The sequence below is a fragment of the Rhipicephalus microplus genome, chromosome X, assembly GCF_043290135.1.
Source record: "Rhipicephalus microplus isolate Deutch F79 chromosome X, USDA_Rmic, whole genome shotgun sequence".
Classification (NCBI taxonomy): domain Eukaryota; kingdom Metazoa; phylum Arthropoda; class Arachnida; order Ixodida; family Ixodidae; genus Rhipicephalus; species Rhipicephalus microplus.
This window is the reverse complement of record NC_134710.1, coordinates 508,968,900-508,988,540: the sequence shown is the minus strand read 5'-3', so window position 1 is coordinate 508,988,540 and position 19,641 is coordinate 508,968,900. Positions and strand designations below refer to the sequence as shown.

General features: G+C 45.4%; 1 protein-coding gene across 12 annotated transcripts in view; it reads right to left on the bottom strand.

Annotated features, from left to right (window-relative positions):
- The window catches only part of LOC119160723 (valine--tRNA ligase, mitochondrial), a 622,168-nt gene that overhangs the window by 133,405 nt on the left and 469,122 nt on the right, over window positions 1-19,641 (bottom strand). For all 12 annotated transcript variants that reach the window (XM_075881124.1, XM_075881123.1, XM_075881132.1 and 9 more), the window contains one exon: window positions 1,606-1,815. In XM_075881124.1, coding sequence (XP_075737239.1) covers window positions 1,606-1,815 — 210 coding nt within the window. The remainder of the gene's footprint in view (window positions 1-1,605; window positions 1,816-19,641) is intronic.

Genomic DNA, 19,641 nt, shown 5'->3' with positions numbered 1-19,641 from the left:
TTGATAGTTTTTCGAAGCTTTGACTTCTTTTCATGCATCTCATCAAGCTCTTGCTCGAGTTCTTTTCTTTTTGAAGCTGCCTGCTATGACAGTGCTTGTTTCTTTAGTTCGTTTAGGTATGCAGCATACCTATGCCGGGCTTGGCGCACTAACACCTTCAACTCTTTTTAAATTGGACATTCTGCAGGCCACCATGGCTTTTCGCAGCTGCGCAAATAGCTCCTTCAAAAATGTACGACAGCTCTGCCAAATTCTCGACCGCAACCTACTTGTTGATGCTGACACCTCTTTCCACTGAGGCCTGCCCATGGCTCAGAAGAAGTAGTTTAAGCACAGCCCATAACTAGAAAAATGAAGCATCGTGCTTCGGTAGCTGCACGAAAAAACTGTCAAGACGTTCATGATCTTTTGTCGGGTTTGTGCTCAGAGAGAAGCTTGTTGTCGATTAGGCAGTTAAGCACAATTTTATCTTTGCAAGGCATGTGTCTGTCTTGGACATCTCTGTGGGGTCGAAACATGACAACCCACAAACAACAGAGTATCCCAGTGGATTTCTCTCCATGACTTTCAGGATCATGTTCATGAGGAACTTCTGGCACTCGTACCTAAACTCGAGAATACACTTGGTGCTCGCTTTGCAGCATTTCAAAATCTTCTCAGCTGCACGCCCAACATCCAGCTTTTCAGGTTCTATGTAAACGGCAGCATCTTTAACATCAATTCACAGCAGCTTCGCGATGCTGGTGGCTTCAGTCATTACAGAGCCCTATACAAACCTTGACAGAAGGCTCCTCAGAACACTTTCAAGTTCTTTTGCCAGCAAAAACGTCCTCGGAGAATCACTCTGAAAAACAGTGAGGAAAGGCTGCACAACCATGGCAACATTCAAGGAAAAGTTAAGTTTTGCAAGTGCAAGCTGGTTATTTAGGAAAGCATTGAAGTTTTCATATGCTCTGCATTTTGGCACGTCCAGCCTACGACCACTCACTGCTTCAGTGTATTGCTTCAAGTGCTCCCATGTGGCCAAGGCTCTTTGCAGTACGGGTGTGTTCTATATCCAAAAGTGAGATACAAAAGGAAGTGGAAGCACACTGCTCCCTGTCTCTTGAACAAAATCTTCTCGCTTGGCCGGTGCATCATGAAAAAGTGAGAATAAGCTGGACAAATATGTGTCAACTGGTCAGCCCGTTGCATGCATTCCAGTTTTGTAGGCATTATGCACTGTGTGAAGGCCACACCATTCAATATCCAAACACTGAACTTGAAAGTTCTTTTTCATGTGCTGCTGGAACTTGTCGAAAAGGCTCCAGTTGACATTGGGGCCTTTTTCCATTTATAGAAAGCTGAACAATTTTTCTCATCGGAAAGGACGCCAGCACTTCTGTCAAACTCTTCAGTCGCATCCTGCAAACTTTTGCTGTTGATAGCACACATAAGTCTAATATATATATATATATGAACATGTAATCTATTTACTTACTATTCTTCCATATTTCTGCCCTTCCTGTTATCGTTTCTCAAAGGACTGACAGTACATGCAAATAAATAAATAAATAAATAAAAATTAAATTATGTCGACAGAAAAGCTTGGATCAGCGTGCTTACCTGCTGAGTGGTGGGATAAGGAGCTGTGCAAATACTGGCAATGTTTTTGTCTCCAAACACTGCAGACAGACGCTGGTGGATTTCTTCGCAGAGGAATGGTGCTGCAGGTGCCATGAGGCGTAGTGTGGTGCCCACAGCCACCCAGAGGACACTGCATGTTCGCTCCAATTCTGAGGTGCGGCTCTCCCATACTGCTGCTTTCATACTCTCCTGCAAAGGTCCGTAGCACTATGTAGATAAATGGTTATATTTATTCACTCAAGTACTCTAAGAGCGAACTATGTAGGGGGTGAATGTCAAACAGAATAGAATTTTATGAGTGAAGGAGAAGTGCAGGTTAATACAGCGGTATGGTAGAGTAATTCGTAGAAGACAGTAACAAGGCAAGCATTGCAACAAAAGCAAACAATGAATTAAGCATAATTGTTACTGAAATTTACAGCCTTCTAAATATGTTAGCAAAGCTGAATTAAACAAAGAAATTCAAGTTATTTGCACTTCTGGAAGAGAAATCACTTGATTTTTTTTCATTAAGGTAAAAGCAAAGTTTTGTAATTTTTCATCCAGACGAAGATAAGGTTGACATTGCGAGCTTGATTGGTGTGAGAAGCACGAGATGGTGGTAAAATATGCGATCGGGCAAATTATGTGTTACTGTGATACAGCATGCCCAAAAAAGATAATGTAGAAAATTTCCTGCACACAGCAAGCGACACATTCACCGCTCCTTTAAAAGATGAAACAATTTTAAATCGTGAGTATGATGAAAAGATTAATCGAGCTGCTTTATTCTGAATGGCTTACAGTAGACAAGTAAGCGTGATCTAGTGAGAATGTAAAATGCAGTGATACTACAAAGGTCTTCTGATTTGGAGCAATTTTTGAAGCAGCAGTACTTTCATTTTGGAGCACTGTGGAGTAGCAAAATTTTCCATGTGGAGCATTTTGGAGCAGCAAAATTTTCTGTATTGGAGCATTTTGGAGCAGCAAATTTTCTATATTGGAGCACTTTGGAGCAGCAAAATTTTCTATGTAGAAACACTTTGGAGTAGCAAATTTACCATTTTAGAACCCTTTAGAGCATCAAAATGTTCTATGTTAGAACACATCCAAGCAGAAAAATTTTCCATATTAGAGCACTTTGGAGCAGAAAATTTTCCATTTTGGAGCACTTTGGAGCATCCAAATTTTCTATGTTGGAACACTTTGTAGCAGCAAAATTTTCCCATCTGGAAAAATCTAGAGTAGCTAGCTTCACATTGGAGGAGAACCAAGTTGCATATACATTCAAGGACATAAATAAATATTTAGGAGCTCATGTCAAGAGCTAGAAATATTTAGATTCATTGCAAATTTAATGGAGCCAATCATCTTAGAAGCACTCCCTATTTCAGTTGATGTAAAAATAGGCGCATTAGGATGTTAAGCATTCTGGAAAAACTTGTTGAATTTAGGTATTTCCACCAAAAATAAGCAAAATACCAGGTGAATAAAATTGTACTCCATGAACTTACATTTCAAATATACATATCAGCAGATATGGTAGAGAAATGCTGTGAGTACAATGCTAGAGACCCACACAGTATCAACAGAATTTCCCTAAGATGACTTTAAGGATAAAAAAGGTTCTTTTCCTTGTCACCTGATTATATTGCTAGGCGTAACATGACATCATTTAGCTAGTCTCACAAAGCCAGCCCCCTCCAGCACTCGTCCCTCTGTGCTGAAACTGAACGGTTTAATAAACTTATTTTCTTTTTGCAGCAGTGTGTTGTGTGGCTAGGGCACTCTGTCTATACACCGAAAACACCCTATAGTGTCCTCTAGAAAGAAGGGCACAAAAAAGCTCAAGTGGCACCTTATACATTCACTTAAGACAACTTGCACGCCAGAGCCATTCTGTTTTTATTGCGATAGCAATCATCTCGACAATCTCAGCTGGATTTTGCAGTTGCCAGGGGCTTAGGATGAAACATTTTTCATTTCTTTAGGGGGAGGGGGTGCTTGATTCGAAGGAGAGCAGGCAGGCAAATTGTCAGTTTGCGCTATATGTGCCATGGCGAAAAAAAAAAAATCGGGGGGGGGGGACGTTCTCGATCCTCCCCTCTTTCTACACCATTGGCCATCGCTGTCATTTTTTGAATACTGTCCAAATTAATAACATCTTTTCGCGAATCATGTTTTGCACGCAGGTAAAAGCTTGCGAGCGGGGGTGACGAACGCGGCTAAAGCAGAGATAAAAGAGCCAACGTATCTCCTTTGCACAGATGACGGATGCAATAATATCACCCCATGCTTGAGTAACCATGGATGGCCAGGCCTGCCATCCATGGTTACTCAAGCAGAGGAATGCGCCACCCATTTTCAAGGAGCAGGAGGAAAATAGGGCTGCAAAGAGGAGGCTTGGTATTTCAACTTTGACTTTAAGGGTGTGATCACTGGCGCGTTCACTATTTCGGCAGGCATTAAAAGACAGTTGGTATACCATTCTACCTTGTACTTTCAACATGAAGTGACTGGGGCAAAAGTGCTTCGCTTTCTGGAGCTTTGCTTCCTGGGGTGTGACCTGAGCCTTGATCGCAAGGCGGCCACACGATAGGTGTGCCATTTTGGAGGTCCATTCGTATGCGCCATTCGCCGTTCACAAAATCACACTTATCTGGAGCAGTGGAATGCTTGCCCGTCAAAAGTGTTTTTGGTCGCCGCTTCTATCTCACGGCTTCCGTTAATGCTTATATTATAGCACAAGAATGTAACTCGCAGTATGACCATGTTTGGTATCAGTACGGCATTTCTCTTTATATATATTTGAAAACGAAAAGTTCACAGCATATCCATAAGCTGAATGATGACGAGTGGGGTGAAGCGGACGGATGCAAGGATGGACGTACACACGGAGGAACGAACGGACGGCTACTGGTGGCTGCAAACTGGCTACTACGACGACGACATGGGACATACAACCCATGGTGGAAGGAGCTTTGCACTGGCTATTATGATGACAACGATGACAGGGGACATATGACCCACAGCGTAAGGAGCTTCGTCCCTAATAAAAAGTAAGTCAGCTGGAGCAGCTGGCTGGGCGCTATAGACAAGTCTGATTTTATCTGTACGTGCATTGGTGAGAGGTGTTCCGGGGGTCTCTAGTCATCAAAGTCGCTATACGGATATCTGACTCCGTGCATCCAGAAAGTTTTCTGAGTGTGTGGCGAGTGCGCGGACCTATGAAATGGCAATTCCGTCGCTAGTGCACATCGCAGATGACGGCAAGCCTTATTATTAGATATAAAAAAAACAATTTTTTGGTGTTGCACTTATTGCTAAGAGCTTAAGGGATAGTAACAAATAGTATATTTTGGACTTGATATCGCGTAAGTAAAAAGAAAGCAGGCTAAAGGGACAATGATCACCCCAGTTGCCGGTGTGGCTTTCGTGCTAGTGGTTATCCGAAACGCGAAGCAGGGGTCAGCAGCGCAGAAAGTTTACGAGCAGTCTCATTACGCCTGGAAATGTAAGCGCATCAACGACTGCGTCTTTGGAGTGACGCAGCCTTCCGCACTCCCACTCTTAAAAAAAAAAAAAAATTAGGTAATGAATGCGATGCCATGATGTTCAATATTTTTTGTTGTTAACTGTATGCAACTGAACCTGAAAACCGAGGGGCGTACGTGTAACATTGCGTAGCAGCTTCACCGTGGGCCTTCTGAAACCAGAGCCGCCAGCGATGGCCCCATTACTGAAAGCTGCACGTATTAAAACCAAATTGTGGCTGCTCCAACCTGGACGTATCCTTTCTTTAATGAGATAACATTAAAAAAAAAAAGCACGCAGAAATTTTGTATTCGAACTCTACCAATATCGAAAGGACAGGGTCTTAGGGAGCTTTTACAGCAACAACGAATACAAATGCGGATGTGCTGTAGGAAGGCATTACGAAAAAAATTTTTTGAATGAATATCCAGAAATAAAGTATATTAGATGTAAAGTGTCAACACGTTCCTATCGTTCACGTGTTCTTCTGTGGATGTGAAACACAGAACAATAGATCGCGATGTCCAGAAGTAGACGTGATACATATTCTGGTGGCATGCGTGAAGGTGCCACACAACCCTTCAAACGAGCTATCAGCAGCGTTCCTGGAACGGACGACGTCTGCGGATGAATCCCCGCCACAATTTCACGCTACCAATTTGACTACATGTCATGAGCCACTGCATAGAGTGCGTTGAGCGGTTAAGCAGATTTGCACAAGAAAAGTTGCATCAGCACCAAACATAGCATCGTGGATTATTTAGGATGCACACGCGACCGCTGTTTATTGAGGAAAATAACTTTAGGTACGTGATTGCGACTTTGGTGGCCCCAAGAAAAAGGTACACATGTTTTGACACGCTGGGGTGAATATCACCGGTGATAGATGCTTCCAAGTCTGACTTTGGCGCAGTTTGGTGTGAGTTTCGTTGATAATATCAGGATGGCGCAGTAAATTTGATTTTCCACACTTTGGCGCAGGAGTGGGATCACTGGTACTATTTGCTGAACTCGCGTGTCATGTACCCATGAGCAAAAAAAGTTAAAAAGAAAATAAGGCCATATGATAAAGACGATTATGAGAGCATCAAGACCGCACTGATTTCACCGCAAAAATAAATTGGAAGCTTTTTAAGAACAAAATAATAGAACTGGTGGAAACATTTATCCTAACCATAATTCTAATAAAATGGCTTTCATCCCCATGGTTAAACAGCATACTAAAATGTCTAAACAACAAAAAGACGAGGTTATTTCGCTCAGCCAAATGCTTATATTGCATCTGCTTGGGAGAAATACCATGCAACAAAACAAGGGTTTTACTCATTGTCCACAAGCGCTAGACGTTTTTTTTATTCAGAAACACTGTCTTCCCTGCTACGCCATAGTAACCCGAAACATTTTAGGAAATATACTATTAACCCAAGGCTACATAAAGCATCAGCATTAGCCAATGATCATAACGAGCCTATACCCGACAACATCGTAGCACATGTACTCAACACTGTTTTTTCCAGGGTATTCACTTCTGAGCGCTCCACTGACTTTCCAGAATGTTCCTACCTAGACCACCCACATATATCCAGTATAACATCTGAAGCAAATGGTATAGCTAAACTAACTGACATGCTCAAATTAAACGTCTTCTGCTGGCCTTGACAGGATGAACTCTAAACTGGTAAAGAATACTAAACACGTCACCAGCATGTTTTTATATTGTATCTTTCAGCAGTCTCTGTCATCTGGAGTGGTGCCTCAAGATTGGAAGATAACCAAGATAACTCCAGTACCGAAAAAAGAATCATCATCTCCATGCAATAACTATCTTCCCATTTCGCTCACCAGTGTCTGAAATTTATGGAACATGTAATTTATTCTCACGTGGCAAATTTTTTTCCGTCTTGTCATTTCTTCAATCCTAACCAGCACAGTTTTCAAAAGGGCATATCTTGCGAAACTTAACTCCCTCTTTTTGTCCATGACATATCCTCTTGCTTCAATCCCCATAAACTTTTCCAATTAAATCTCAGCCCTCCTGTTTACAATTGGCTCTGTGACTTCTTAGCTAACCGTCAACAATTTGTGTACACTAACCAACACCCATCTCTCTTACCTTCTGTGTTCTCCGGCGTGCCACAGAGCACTGTTCAGAGACTGTTTCTTTTTCTAGTTTACAGTAACGACTTACCAGTGGCTGTACTTCTAAATTCTGTTTATTTGCTCATGACTGTGCAATATATCGTGCTCTACTTATCAACGCTGACATCCTCACCCTTCTATCTGACCTTTGTGGTGTTCGCGATAGCACACCTGATAACCGAACTGTCGTTAGTGCGCATGCGCCCACTAGTGCTTAAATGGTAACGCTCAAAGCACTGTCTTCCATTCCCGTGATGTAACCCCAGTCGTACGCTTCGGCAATAAACGCTGTTGTTTGCCCGTTGGACCCTTGGCCTTGTCAGTCCCTGGACGAGATTCAACACTGGCGACGAGGATGGGATGAAAAATGAAGAGTAGCGAGCAGTGTGGTGAAGAAGCGACAATGCGGTCTGGTGAGCAGCTGGGCCAGATGGTGAGCAGAGGGCAGCTGGGCCAGATGGAGTCATTCGACGTTACTGCAAGCGACTGGACGGCATACAAGGAGAGGTTGACCTCTTTTCTGATTGTCAACAAGGTTCCCGACAGCGACAAGGTACACGCATTCCTCAGCATCATCGGACCGCGTACGTATGGGTTGCTGAAGTCGTTGGCTGCACCGGACCTACCATCGGGAAAAAGTTTCGAGCAACTGAAGAGCCTCTTGGATGCACATCTTGCCCCAAAGCCGTCCATAATTGGGGAACGAGCAAAGTTTTACCGCAGAGCACAGCACGAAGGCGAGTCTCTGCCCGAATATGTTGCTGAACTTCGGAAGTTGTCCCAGAGTTGTCAGTTTGGAGCAAATTTGGACGAAGCGCTGCGGGATCGTTTTGTCTGTGGACTACTGCGAGAGGACGTGCAGCGAGTACTCTTTACCGAGGACGACAAACTGACGTTCCCGAAAGCAGTCGAGCGCGCCCTGGCCATGGAAGCGGCCCGGAAGAATGTTGCCGAGACTAGAGTCGTAGAGTCAGTGGCCACACAGCTGCACAAAATGGAGGGAGAATGCAATTATGACCCTGCTGATTTGTACGAGGCGCAAGCGATTTCCGGTAAGCAGCGACTGGCTTGTTATCGCTGCGGTTCTCCGAGCCACACTCATTCAGTATGCCCTCACGTTAATAATACGTGCTATAAGTGTGGAAAGAAAGGGCATATTCAAAGGGCCTGTCGCAGCAACGGGCAATATTGTGGCGGGTATCAGCAGAAACGGAGAGTGAAAACGCTGAAAGTGGTCACGCAGGTGCCACCCATAGGCGTTTCGGAACAAGTGGCGTCCGGCCGCACTCCTATTTTTGTGGGACTGAAAATAGATGGAGCACTGGTGGAAATGGAACTTGACACGGGAGCCGCGGTGTCTATCATGCCTTACAAGCAGTTCAAGCAGCAGTTCCCTTCAGCCAGATGCGGACCAACAGACATCGTCCTGCGCACCTATACCGGAGCACTCGTCCAACCTTGCGGCGTGGCGGTCGTCAAGGTGCAGCACGGGGAGCAGACGGCGAAACTACCACTCTACCTCGTCGATCAAGCAGGACCACCACTGCTAGGGCGTGAATGGCTGCGCACAGTACGGCTAAACTGGAACCAGATTTGGGGCCTCAACCACGTCTCAAGGTCAGTGTTCGACTTGTCCTCGCGAACGAAGGAAAGGCTAGAATCGTTGCTCGAAAAATACAAAATGCTGTTTAAGGATGAGCTAGGCGCTATCACAGACGAAAGGGCCGAGCTGTTCTTCAAAGCCGATCACCGGCCGAGGTTCCTGAAGGCACGCAATGTGCCATTCGCACTGCAGTCAGCAGTAGAAGCAGAGATAGAAAAATTGGTGCAGCTGGGAATACTCACACCCGTGAATACATCAGAATATGCCACGCCCGCCGTGCCAGTGATAAAAAAAGATGGAAGCATACGTCTCTGTGGGGATTATAAGACAACGATAAACCCCTCTCTGGACATCACACACTACCCGCTACCTAAAATTGATGACCTATTAGCTGCGTTGGCCGGGGGAATGCACTTTAGTAAGATCGACCTTAACAGGGCATACCAACAAGTACTCATGTCAGAAGAGTCGAAGAAGTACTTGACTTTGAACACGCGGAAGGGGCTGTTTGCAGTCAACAGGCTACCTTTCGGAATAGCGTCAGCACCAGGTATTTTTCAGAAAATAATGGACACAATGCTGAAGGGCCTAAACGGAGTTTGTTGTTATCTCGATGACATCTTAGTCACAGGAAGAAACGCTGAAGAACACCTGGTAAACCTAGACGCACTCTTGAAACGGTTGCTGGAGCGAGGCGTCAAAATAAAGAAAGAAAAATGCGCGTTCTTTCAAAATGAGCTCTGTTACCTGGGGCACAAAATTACTGCAGCAGGAATATCTGCGTCACCAGAGAAAATTGAAGCAGTCATAAACGCTGCCGCACCGACAAACAAGCAGCAACTGCAGTCCTTCCTGGGTGTCGTTAATTATTATGGAAAGTTTGTGCCTAATCTTTCAACAATGGCTGTGCCTTTTTACCAGCTTTTACGGAAAGACGCTCCTTGGTGTTGGGACGACTGCTGCCGAGACGCGTTCAACGAAGTTAAAAGAATGCTGTCATCGCCGCAGGTGCTGGCCCACTACGACCCGGATAGGCCATTAAAGCTGGCCTGTGACGCATCGCAGTATGGGGTAGGTGCAGTGCTCTCCCATGTTTTTGAGGACGGGAAGTCTAGGCCAGTTGCTTTTGCTTCGCGCACGCTTTCCGAGGCAGAGAAGAAATATAGCCAGCTTGAAAAAGAGGCGCTGGCCATAATCTTTGGCATAAAAAAGTTTCACTGCTATATTTATGGCCGCGCATTCACTTTAATCACTGATCATAAACCCTTACAGCAAATTTTGGGGCCAACAACAGGTATTCCGCCTATCGCGGCTGCGCGCCTACAGCGGTGGGCTGTGACGTTGTCGGCATACAGATACGACCTTCTTTTTAGAAAATCAGCCGATAACGCAGAAGCCGATTTTTGCTCCCGTTTGCCGCTACCATGTGTGAAAGACGAAACGCAGGAGTCGGAAGAGACTTTCTATTCATTGCGGCTGGCCTCCCTACCAGTGTCGAGCAAGGGAATTGCCCATGCCACAGAGCAGGATAACGATCTGGCGAAAGTAAAAGAGTGCATAAGCACAGGCTGGCCAATATTTGTCAATGACCATAGACTGAAACAATACTTCGCCAGACGCAATCAACTGACATTGCATGGAGGATGCATTTTGCTGGGAACGCGGGTAGTCATTCCCGCAAAGTTGCAGAGAGCAGTTCTGGCCGAATTACACGAGGGTCACCCAGGTATAGTTCGCAGCAAGGCGCTTGCGCGTAGTTACGTCTGGTGGCCGTCCATCGAGGGGGACCTTGAGCGTATGGTGCAGTCATGTACAGATTGCCAAGAACAGCGCAGTGCCCCTTGCAAAGCTCCGTTGCACCCTTGGGCCTGGCCCTCAGCGCCGTGGCAGCGCATACATATAGATTTTGCAGGACCATTTCAACAGTCAATGTTTCTTATAGTGGTCGATGCTCACTCGAAGTGGCCCGAAGTTTTTATGATGCGTTCAACTACTGCAGATGCAACAATTGAGTGCTTACGAGATGTTTTCGCTCGTTTTGGGTTCCCTGAGACAATCGTGTCGGATAACGGCCCACAGTTCACGTCAGAGGAGTTCAAGCAGTTTGTAAGGGAGATGGGTTGCCGACACGTGCAAACAGCCCCCTACAATCCCAGCACCAATGGACTTGCGGAGCGTTTCGTACAGACCCTGAAGAACGCGCTAAAAAAGGATGACGTGCATCAACCTATGAAGGTAAAGCTCAACAAGTTTCTGCTCGCTTATCGCAACACGCCCCACGCTACGACACACGAGGCACCAGCCAACTTGTTGTTGGGGCGACGTTTGCGCACCCGCCTCGATGTACTCAAACCCGCCGTGGGGGAAAGGGTGGCTTACAATCAGTTCAGACAGACGGTGAACCGACAGTGTCGTGTGCGTGACGTGAGTGTTGGTGATCATGTACTTGCACGAAATTACAGGGGACAGCCCAAATGGGTACCAGCTGTGGTGATGGCTCAAAGTGGACCAGTGTCTTTCAGGGTACGAGCGTCGACATCTTCAGGATGCTTCGAGTGGCGGCGCCACAAGAACCAGCTACTTCAAGGCACGGCAGGGCTTGCCGAAGACGTCGCGCAAGACGACGGTTTCTCCGTGTGGCCACAGAGTGACACCGAACCGGAGCCAGCACCTTCATTGCCTGCAGCTAGGGTTTCGCCTTCACCACCGACGTTGCTGACAGACACTTCTCGAGGCGACCTGGATCGGCGCTACCCGCTACGAAATCGCCGACCGCCTGATTGGTTCTGAGAGGGAACGTGAACTATTAGCTTCCGAATAAAAGCAGAGGAAGTGTGGTGTTCGCGATAGCACACCTGATAACCGAACTGTCGTTAGTGCGCATGCGCCCACTAGTGCTTAAATGGTAACGCTCAAAGCACTGTCTTCCATTCCCGTGATGTAACCCCAGTCGTACGCTTCGGCAATAAACGCTGTTGTTTGCCCGTTGGACCCTTGGCCTTGTCAGTCCCTGGACGAGATTCAACAACCTTTCTTTCATAAAATCCTAGTGTAACAAATGGCTAATGTCTCTAAACGTAAGCAAAATGTCCCTTCTGACTTTTCATCGTCGTCAATCATGCATTTCTACTAAATACAGGATAGGTGGCTCAGAAATAGGCGTAGTTTCATCATACAAATATCTTGGTGCTAACTTATGCAATAACCTTACTTGGTGCGTTCATATGTCGAACATCACAAACTCGGTTAATGGTGGGTTTGGTTTTGTGCATCGTAAGCTGCGCCTTGTTCCTCTCCCGGTAATACTGCTAGCACTTGTTCAACCAAAACTTGAGTACACTTGCTCAGCTTGGGACACACATCAAACTAACCTCTCACTCGTGCTGGAATCCATACAACATCTGTGGCTAGGTTTGTTCTTTTAGACTTTTTCTATCACACAGTGTCACCGAAATCAAGTCATGTTTACGCCTCCAAACCCTTGAGTAGCGGCACAACACTGCAAAATTGTCTTTTTCATAAGTTCTATCACCTTTTACGTCAGCAGGATAATAGTGAACCTTTGCATCGTTCTTACATTCTGCCATGACCACCCAAAAGCAGTTTATCCCTCGGCAGCCCACATTACCACTCACATGAAATTATTTTTCGTTCAGACTGCAAAGTACTGGAATTGTCATCCTTCTGACGTGGTGCACCACTCTAGCCATATATTCGTCAACGCATCAATAGAAACCATCATGCACTAGTTATACCCACCCCTCATGTAATACCCCTCACGGGGTATTTGAGGTACTAATAAATGAATAAATAAATATAGAGGTAAGCACTGAGCCTTGACTACAAGGCGGCTACATCATCGCCGCGCCATTTTGAAGGTTAATTTGTACGTGTTGTTTGTGTTGTATAGATAGAACCACACTTATCTAAAGCACGCAGCGGAGCGCATGCCTGTTTACACTGTTTGGGCGGCTTATATCTTACGTTAGCTACAAGCTTCCGTTGATGCGAACATTATAGCCCAAGGGCCTAACACGCAGTATGACTATAGTGAACGCACGACCATGTTTGATAATTTTATGGCACTTCTCTTTGCATATTTCTAAAGAAAACAATAGTTGGAGCAGCCGACTGGGTGCTGTAGCCAAGTCTGACTCCATCTGTACTTGAATCAGTGTGTAAGAGGTGTTCCAAAGATTTCTAGTCATCCAAGCCGCTGTACGAATATCGAACACCACGTGTGCAACAAGCTTTTGGCAGTGCAGCGAGTGCGCGAACCTTCAAAATGGCAACCCACCTTGTAGGACTTTTTGCGAATGACGTCAAGCTTTATCATCTGGTATTACAAACCAATTTGTTGTTACCGCATCCATTGCTAAGAGCTTAATTACAACTAAGAATTTGTATCTTTTGTACCCAATATTGCGTAACTCAAAAAACGCTGGCTAAAAGGCCAATGACCACTCCAGTTGTAGAAATAGTCTCCGTGCTGTCAGTTATCTAAGCGCGAAGCAGAGGTTAGTAGCACAAAAAGTTCACAAGCAGTCTCATTATGTCTCGAGATAGTGCACGCTAAAAAAAAAAAAACAATGAATGCGATACTGTGATGTCCACTTTTTTTTTACCGCCAGCAATTGATTCTGGGAAGCGAGAGGCGGACGTGTAACAAGGCGTAGCCACTTCACAGTAGGCCGTCTCTACCTGAGCCACCAGCGATAGCCTCACTCAAAGCCATGCGTATTTAAACCAAATTGCGGCTTCTGCGACCATTTATTAAAGGGACACTAACGTCAAATAACAATTTATGTGAGAGTGAAAGCTCAATTGATGACAACATCTAAAATGACAATATTATCAAGAACAGTGCCCTACTTACAGAGAAATTAAGAGAAATTAAGAGAAATTACAGAGAAATTAAACAAGAACACACGCGCCGCAGTAGGACATTCTCGAAATGATTCCGATGATATGAGAAGAACCGCCTACAATTAATCACTAGTAATCGATGTAGCTGCACTAAATAAAGAGCCTTCTGTGCATCACGAGACGCAATAAAATGCTGCCAGTTTCTTTGGACAATACTATAGGGAATGGCGTGAGTGATTCAATTTTCGCGTAGTTACACTGGACAGGTAGTGCCATCTAGCGCGGCGCAGTTACATAAAAAAACGTCTGCAATCTCGAAGCCAATCGGAAATAGATCAATGGCCGTTGTTGCTGCTGTGGCTCCCGCTGCTTTCAGTCTACAGTAAAGCCGGGCAACGTTGTGCACGGCAACAGTGACGCGAGTCGGTCTGGTTGGTCGGCTTCTTAAGGAGGGTAATTCGAAATGCGCTAACCTGATGCGGACCACTAAAATATGGTTTTATTTCAGAATAACCCCTTCCTTGGCACAAAAAGAACACTATGAGGTTTCTGGACTGCTATTTCAACAATCAACATCGACTTAATAGTTTCTTTTAGTGCCCTTTCAATGAGATGACATTTAAAGAAAAGGATGCAAAAATTGTGCACTTAAACCCTAGCAATCTCGAGTTTGAAAGGCAGGGTCTTTGAGAGGCTTTTACCGCAACAGCAATTACAATCACGGGTGTGCTGGTGGAAGAAATTACGAAAAAGCACTTCTGAATGTATATCCATGAACAAAGTATATTACAGGAAAAGTGTCAACGCGTTCCCACTGTTCGCACATTCTTCTGGGGGGGGGGCAAGGCACGAAAAATAAAATCCTGATGTATGAAAGCTGAATGTATGACATATAACATTTGGCTCACGAGAAGACGTGAGCCAAATATTGTAGTAGCGCAATACGCGTCTTGGAATTGACGCAATAAATTCTTATAGTCAGGTAAAAATTGCTTTTTTTCTCTTAACAAGTGACGGAACAAGCTAAAAAGTCACTCATCACAGCCATTTTACCAGCCATTGACTGATTTTAATATGGCACGTTCAGTTGTTACTGGGACCACTGCAAAAGGCCGTGGCTTGTACACGCGTGTGCGCGTGATGACACTGAAAAGCTGAGCATTTCCAGAGAAAAAAAAAGAGAGAGAGAGAGAAAGAGTGCTCAAAGTCACGAGACATGTGTGATGCATCTTTTTTCCCTGTGCCATTCTTCCCTGCTTCCAGCACTTTCGTTGGGACAAGAGAAGAGAGAATGAGACTGCAGCATACGACAAATGTTTGTAGCTCTGCACGTACCAGACGGATTATGAAAATTATAGGGGCAGTGAATTCATGAGGCAATAAGCTGCTTCAGGGAAGGCATTCCATGGCTACTTGAAGAAGTGTTGCAAGATTCCCTTAAATGGCACTGGCTGCTATCCTGGTAGCAATAGCATCATAGTTATTATTATCACTGTACCTTGCCAGATTATGTGGCATAGACATTCACCATCATCTGGCTCACATTTTAGCTGTGCTGCGCTTTTGGACAGCATAGCTAAAACCATTCTCAAGGATGTTGGACGTGCAACTTGCAATAATGAGTGAGACAGTGATGAAGATATTCAAAGTGATGAGAATCTCAAACAGCATATACAGCACCATTACCCAACAACTTTGGAAGAGACACAGGGTTATCAGACGAAAAGTGGCGGAAAGGCCATGAGGATGATTGATTTAAAGTACGGGTGGGTGAATATTCGAAAGTTTCAAATATTCCTAGAATATTGCAATCGTGAAATAAACTTTTTATTTGATAACCACATAATCAAAAAGTTCAAATATTCGAGTTCAAATATTTGAAACTTTGAATATTTATTTGCATGTGCTACTGTTAGAAACTTCTGATTTTGTGTTTTAACAATAAGTGCATCAACAGTACACTATGCAATGATTACTGCAACTTCAGTGCAAATGCTATGATGCATGCACAGAAATACCCAGAAGCGCCATGATGACAACCAATAAACGCAATGGACGTCATCGCGGCGATTCAAATCTACCAATGATAAACACCTTAAAGAATTTAAATCACGAGCTGCCTGCTTGGCTGAACGTGTGACTTAGCCGTTTAGCACTGTTACTACTCATGTAAGCGTACTGTAAGTACAGTCAAGCCCACATATAACGGCCCCACTTAAAACGAACTTTCGCTTAAAATGAACAATATCTGCGTGACCGTCAAAATATACATCGGTTCAATGGCACAAAATCGCACTTACAACAAACGTCTCCGAGCGCCGCCCATCGGTTCAGCGAACAGAGTCAGCGGTCTGCCGACTTCCCGGGAAACCAATTTCGACCACCGATCAGGCATCAGCGAGGAGTCCATACATTCTTATTGTTAAACGCCGATTCTGCTTCCGCGCCCCTTTAGTTGCTGCTCTCCCTGACCGCTTTTTGTTACGCACCCCTCCGTCCTTTGTCCCCCCGCTACTCTGAGCACCCCGCATCGCCAGATGAGGCCCGTGTTTTCACACTGCCACCGATCTTTCGAAGACCAGTCGGCCACCTACCCTGTTTTTGATCGCTGGTACTGTCGTTGGCGTCACCGGCCTTGAGTGACCAGACCATTTGCCAACATCGTCGGCCACGGACTGTATCCGATAGTCTGCGTCTAGTGCACGCGCGTGCGCTACCCCACCGAATCTGATAACTTGCGATTCGTTTCGTGTTTAAGACTTGTTCTCGCTGACTTCGCACTCGGCTCAGCATGCCTTTCATGCGCGTGCAGAAGCGCGAAAACAGCTGTTAATTTGCGTGGAATGAATTGCGAAATATCGAAGTTCGTGAGGCCACGCAAACCCGCCGGTGCAACAAGACGATTTTTTTTTATCCCGGCCACCGATTCTTCGAACGCCGCCGTGCGCGCCGGACAAGGCGGTCATGTTTTGACTTCTGCACGCGCTGGCACTCTTTTCAAGTTTTTCTACGTGCGAGTTTCGCGGATCTTTCAAGCAAGCTACCCAACCTGCCTCCTTCCCGTGTGTATTGGTATTCAAGGTTGCCTGCCCGCCGCGTCCTCCCCTTTCTTTATCGCACGGAGAAAGGAATCTTTCATTCCCCCGTGCTTTATCACAACTCCTTTCCCTTTTCTCGCAAGTCTGCTCTCATCTCTTGATCACAACCCCTTTGCCCGTCTCCACTGCTTCGCGACGCCCGCCACGCTGGCTTGAATTAGTTTCGTTTTCTGACTGGAAATGCGCCCAGAGCTGTTCCACGCGTGTGCGCATCTTGTTCGTTCTTGGTGTGTGTGTGTGGTCATGATGGCCGACAGGAGGACTAGCACACTTTTTCGTGCTGCTCAACAGAACGTCGAAAGTGTGACCGCTTCGCTTGAGCGTAATCCGCGTGTTAGGTGCCGCGTTGCGGAGCACTTGCTCATAGCTGTTGACCACCTGGCAGCCAACTTGCCGCTTCAGGCGTCCCGGTATTCAGCTGTGGAGATGGTGAATATTTCGTGGGCGGCGGCGACAGCTACATGTGGGTGAAGCTATTTTCTCGAGGCTGACTTCCTCGGTCGTCGAACCCGATGCCGAGCCTGAAGCTTCCAAACAGGACCACTGCGGTGGCGATTTGTGGCAGCGCGTCATCGACTCCGACTTGGGAGAGCGGGTGGGACATGTGTTGCGATGATTTAATTACGGCCGATGATTATGCTGACACTGCAGAACGGTGCACAGATTGGGGCATTGTGAATTAAGTACGTGGCGAGAGCGATTTAGAGGAATCGGATTGCGAGAACGACGAAGCTTTGGAGCCAGCGCCCCATGCAGCTTATGCCATGGGCCTCGGCGAACGAGCAGCCTGCCGTTTTAAATGAACTCGAGACCGCCCTTATCGTTTCTGCTCTTTGAAACACGTGCATCATGGACTTTAGGGGGCAAAAAAAGTTTGTGTTTTCACTCGCTACTTTTTTAAAAGCTGTGTTTCATTTACTACGAACTTTGGGATACAGCGAACGGATGCCGCGTCACACTCAGGTTCGTTATAAGCGGGCTCGACTGTATATAAAACACGCTGTTCACTGAGACACCCCTGTACATGAGATGGCTTAAACAAAGTGTGTAGGGGAAAGTCCGGAGGTTAGGAACAGTTGGAAGAATGGGAAGCTTGTCTCTCTTTTCTGCAGTTACTTCAAAGACATTAGGCAGCGGCTCATAAAATGGTGGTAACGTACCGACTGTGTGGACGTAATGGCAGGCGTCATCGACGAATCAAGCTTTCTGTAACTGGAAGTTGCCCCCCCCCCCCCCCCTTTTTTTTTTCAGTCAAAAATAAGTTTCTACACTTCCAATTGTAACGATGTGATATTTCAAATGCTTTGTGGACCATAATATAATTTTTTCTCCAAAAAAATGCATCAGTGCTGTACTTTTTCTAAGATTAAGTTTAGGCATTATGGCTGAGCTTTAGCCGCTGAACATTGTTTAATTTGGGAAATGTAGTTTGGGAGGTATGGAACGGTGTCCCGTTCCTTTCTACCCTACCGCCACACTAGGTTATCGGGGTTCCTACAGGTTTCCAAAGCAAAAATTCAAGGATATTCAAGGACTTTCCAGGACCTGTTGCAACAAGTTTTTTTTAAGGACTCAAAGTGGCATGCTAAGTTGGAATTCTTCACTCTAAAAATTTTCAAAAATGACCAATTTCATTACACTTACAATATATGGATATCACAATTATAAAAAAAGAGCATAGTATTAATAAATTCTCCCACCCTCTTCATAGAGAGAGGGCACGATGTCATGCAGGAAAGTTATGCGCTGATGGGCTTCACTGTGCATGTGTAGTCAGGCCTTAAAGGCGTCGTGCCACAATATTTGTGGTTTGTGTGCTCTTTGCTACAAGCTTTGATTATAGCTCAAATAAGCAGGATACAAGCATCAAGATTCGTTTATTCTCGCTATATAATTTGTCGCCTTTTTGGTATGAACAATTTTCAGTTCCTGCTTATAGGGACCGAGTTGTGCAGGTATATAGCAGTGTATCTGACCTAGTCACGTGATCACAAAGCTTTGCACGGGTAATGCTGAGTATTGTCAGCACTCACACACATGTACCACACAAGTAGCTGCAAAACAATCTCGTCGCTAGCTGCAGTGAACCGCGATGCTTTGCCGATATGTAAGGGAAATTCAAGGTCACTCAGCTGATTACAGATCTGGTGTGATGACACTAGAACTTTTGTTGCCCTTCCTGTAGAGCTACAACAGCATTGGACGCGCTGGTAATGGGCCCCAATTAAAAGAATGGCCATTTAGGTACACCTAAGAAGTGACCTAAAATATATTCTTAAACCCACAAGAAGTTTGCTATAGCCTTGAAAATCGATGGCACCACTCCATCAAGGGTGCTGGCTTGTGCACAGTTGACACTCGCAGCTCATTGCTCAACAACCAAGAAGTAACAACTGTGACAGTGGTTAACTTACACTCATCCTGTGAATACATGTGTGTTCTTTTCTAGCACCGTTCTTGGTTTGTTTTAGCAGCACGCTTTCAGTGTTGAGCTATGACAGTCGTTCATGAGCACTCGTCCTGTGCGCTTTGTTTACGTGCGTCCTTCGTGCTTGAGCGACGCGTCACATGTATGGGGTTGCTTGCCCTTCTTCGTGTGGCATTCTGATTTTTCGCTATCACAGCCACTGTTTCACCCTCGCCATAAACTAACTTTTTTTCGCATGCAATTTTGCAAAATAGGATCATGTGCACCAACGCCCGATTAATGTTTCAGAAACAGGGAGCTTGACAGGTTTTTACACCAATGTACCACATTTAGGAGGTCGCAATGTCGATATGAGAGTGCACTGCTCA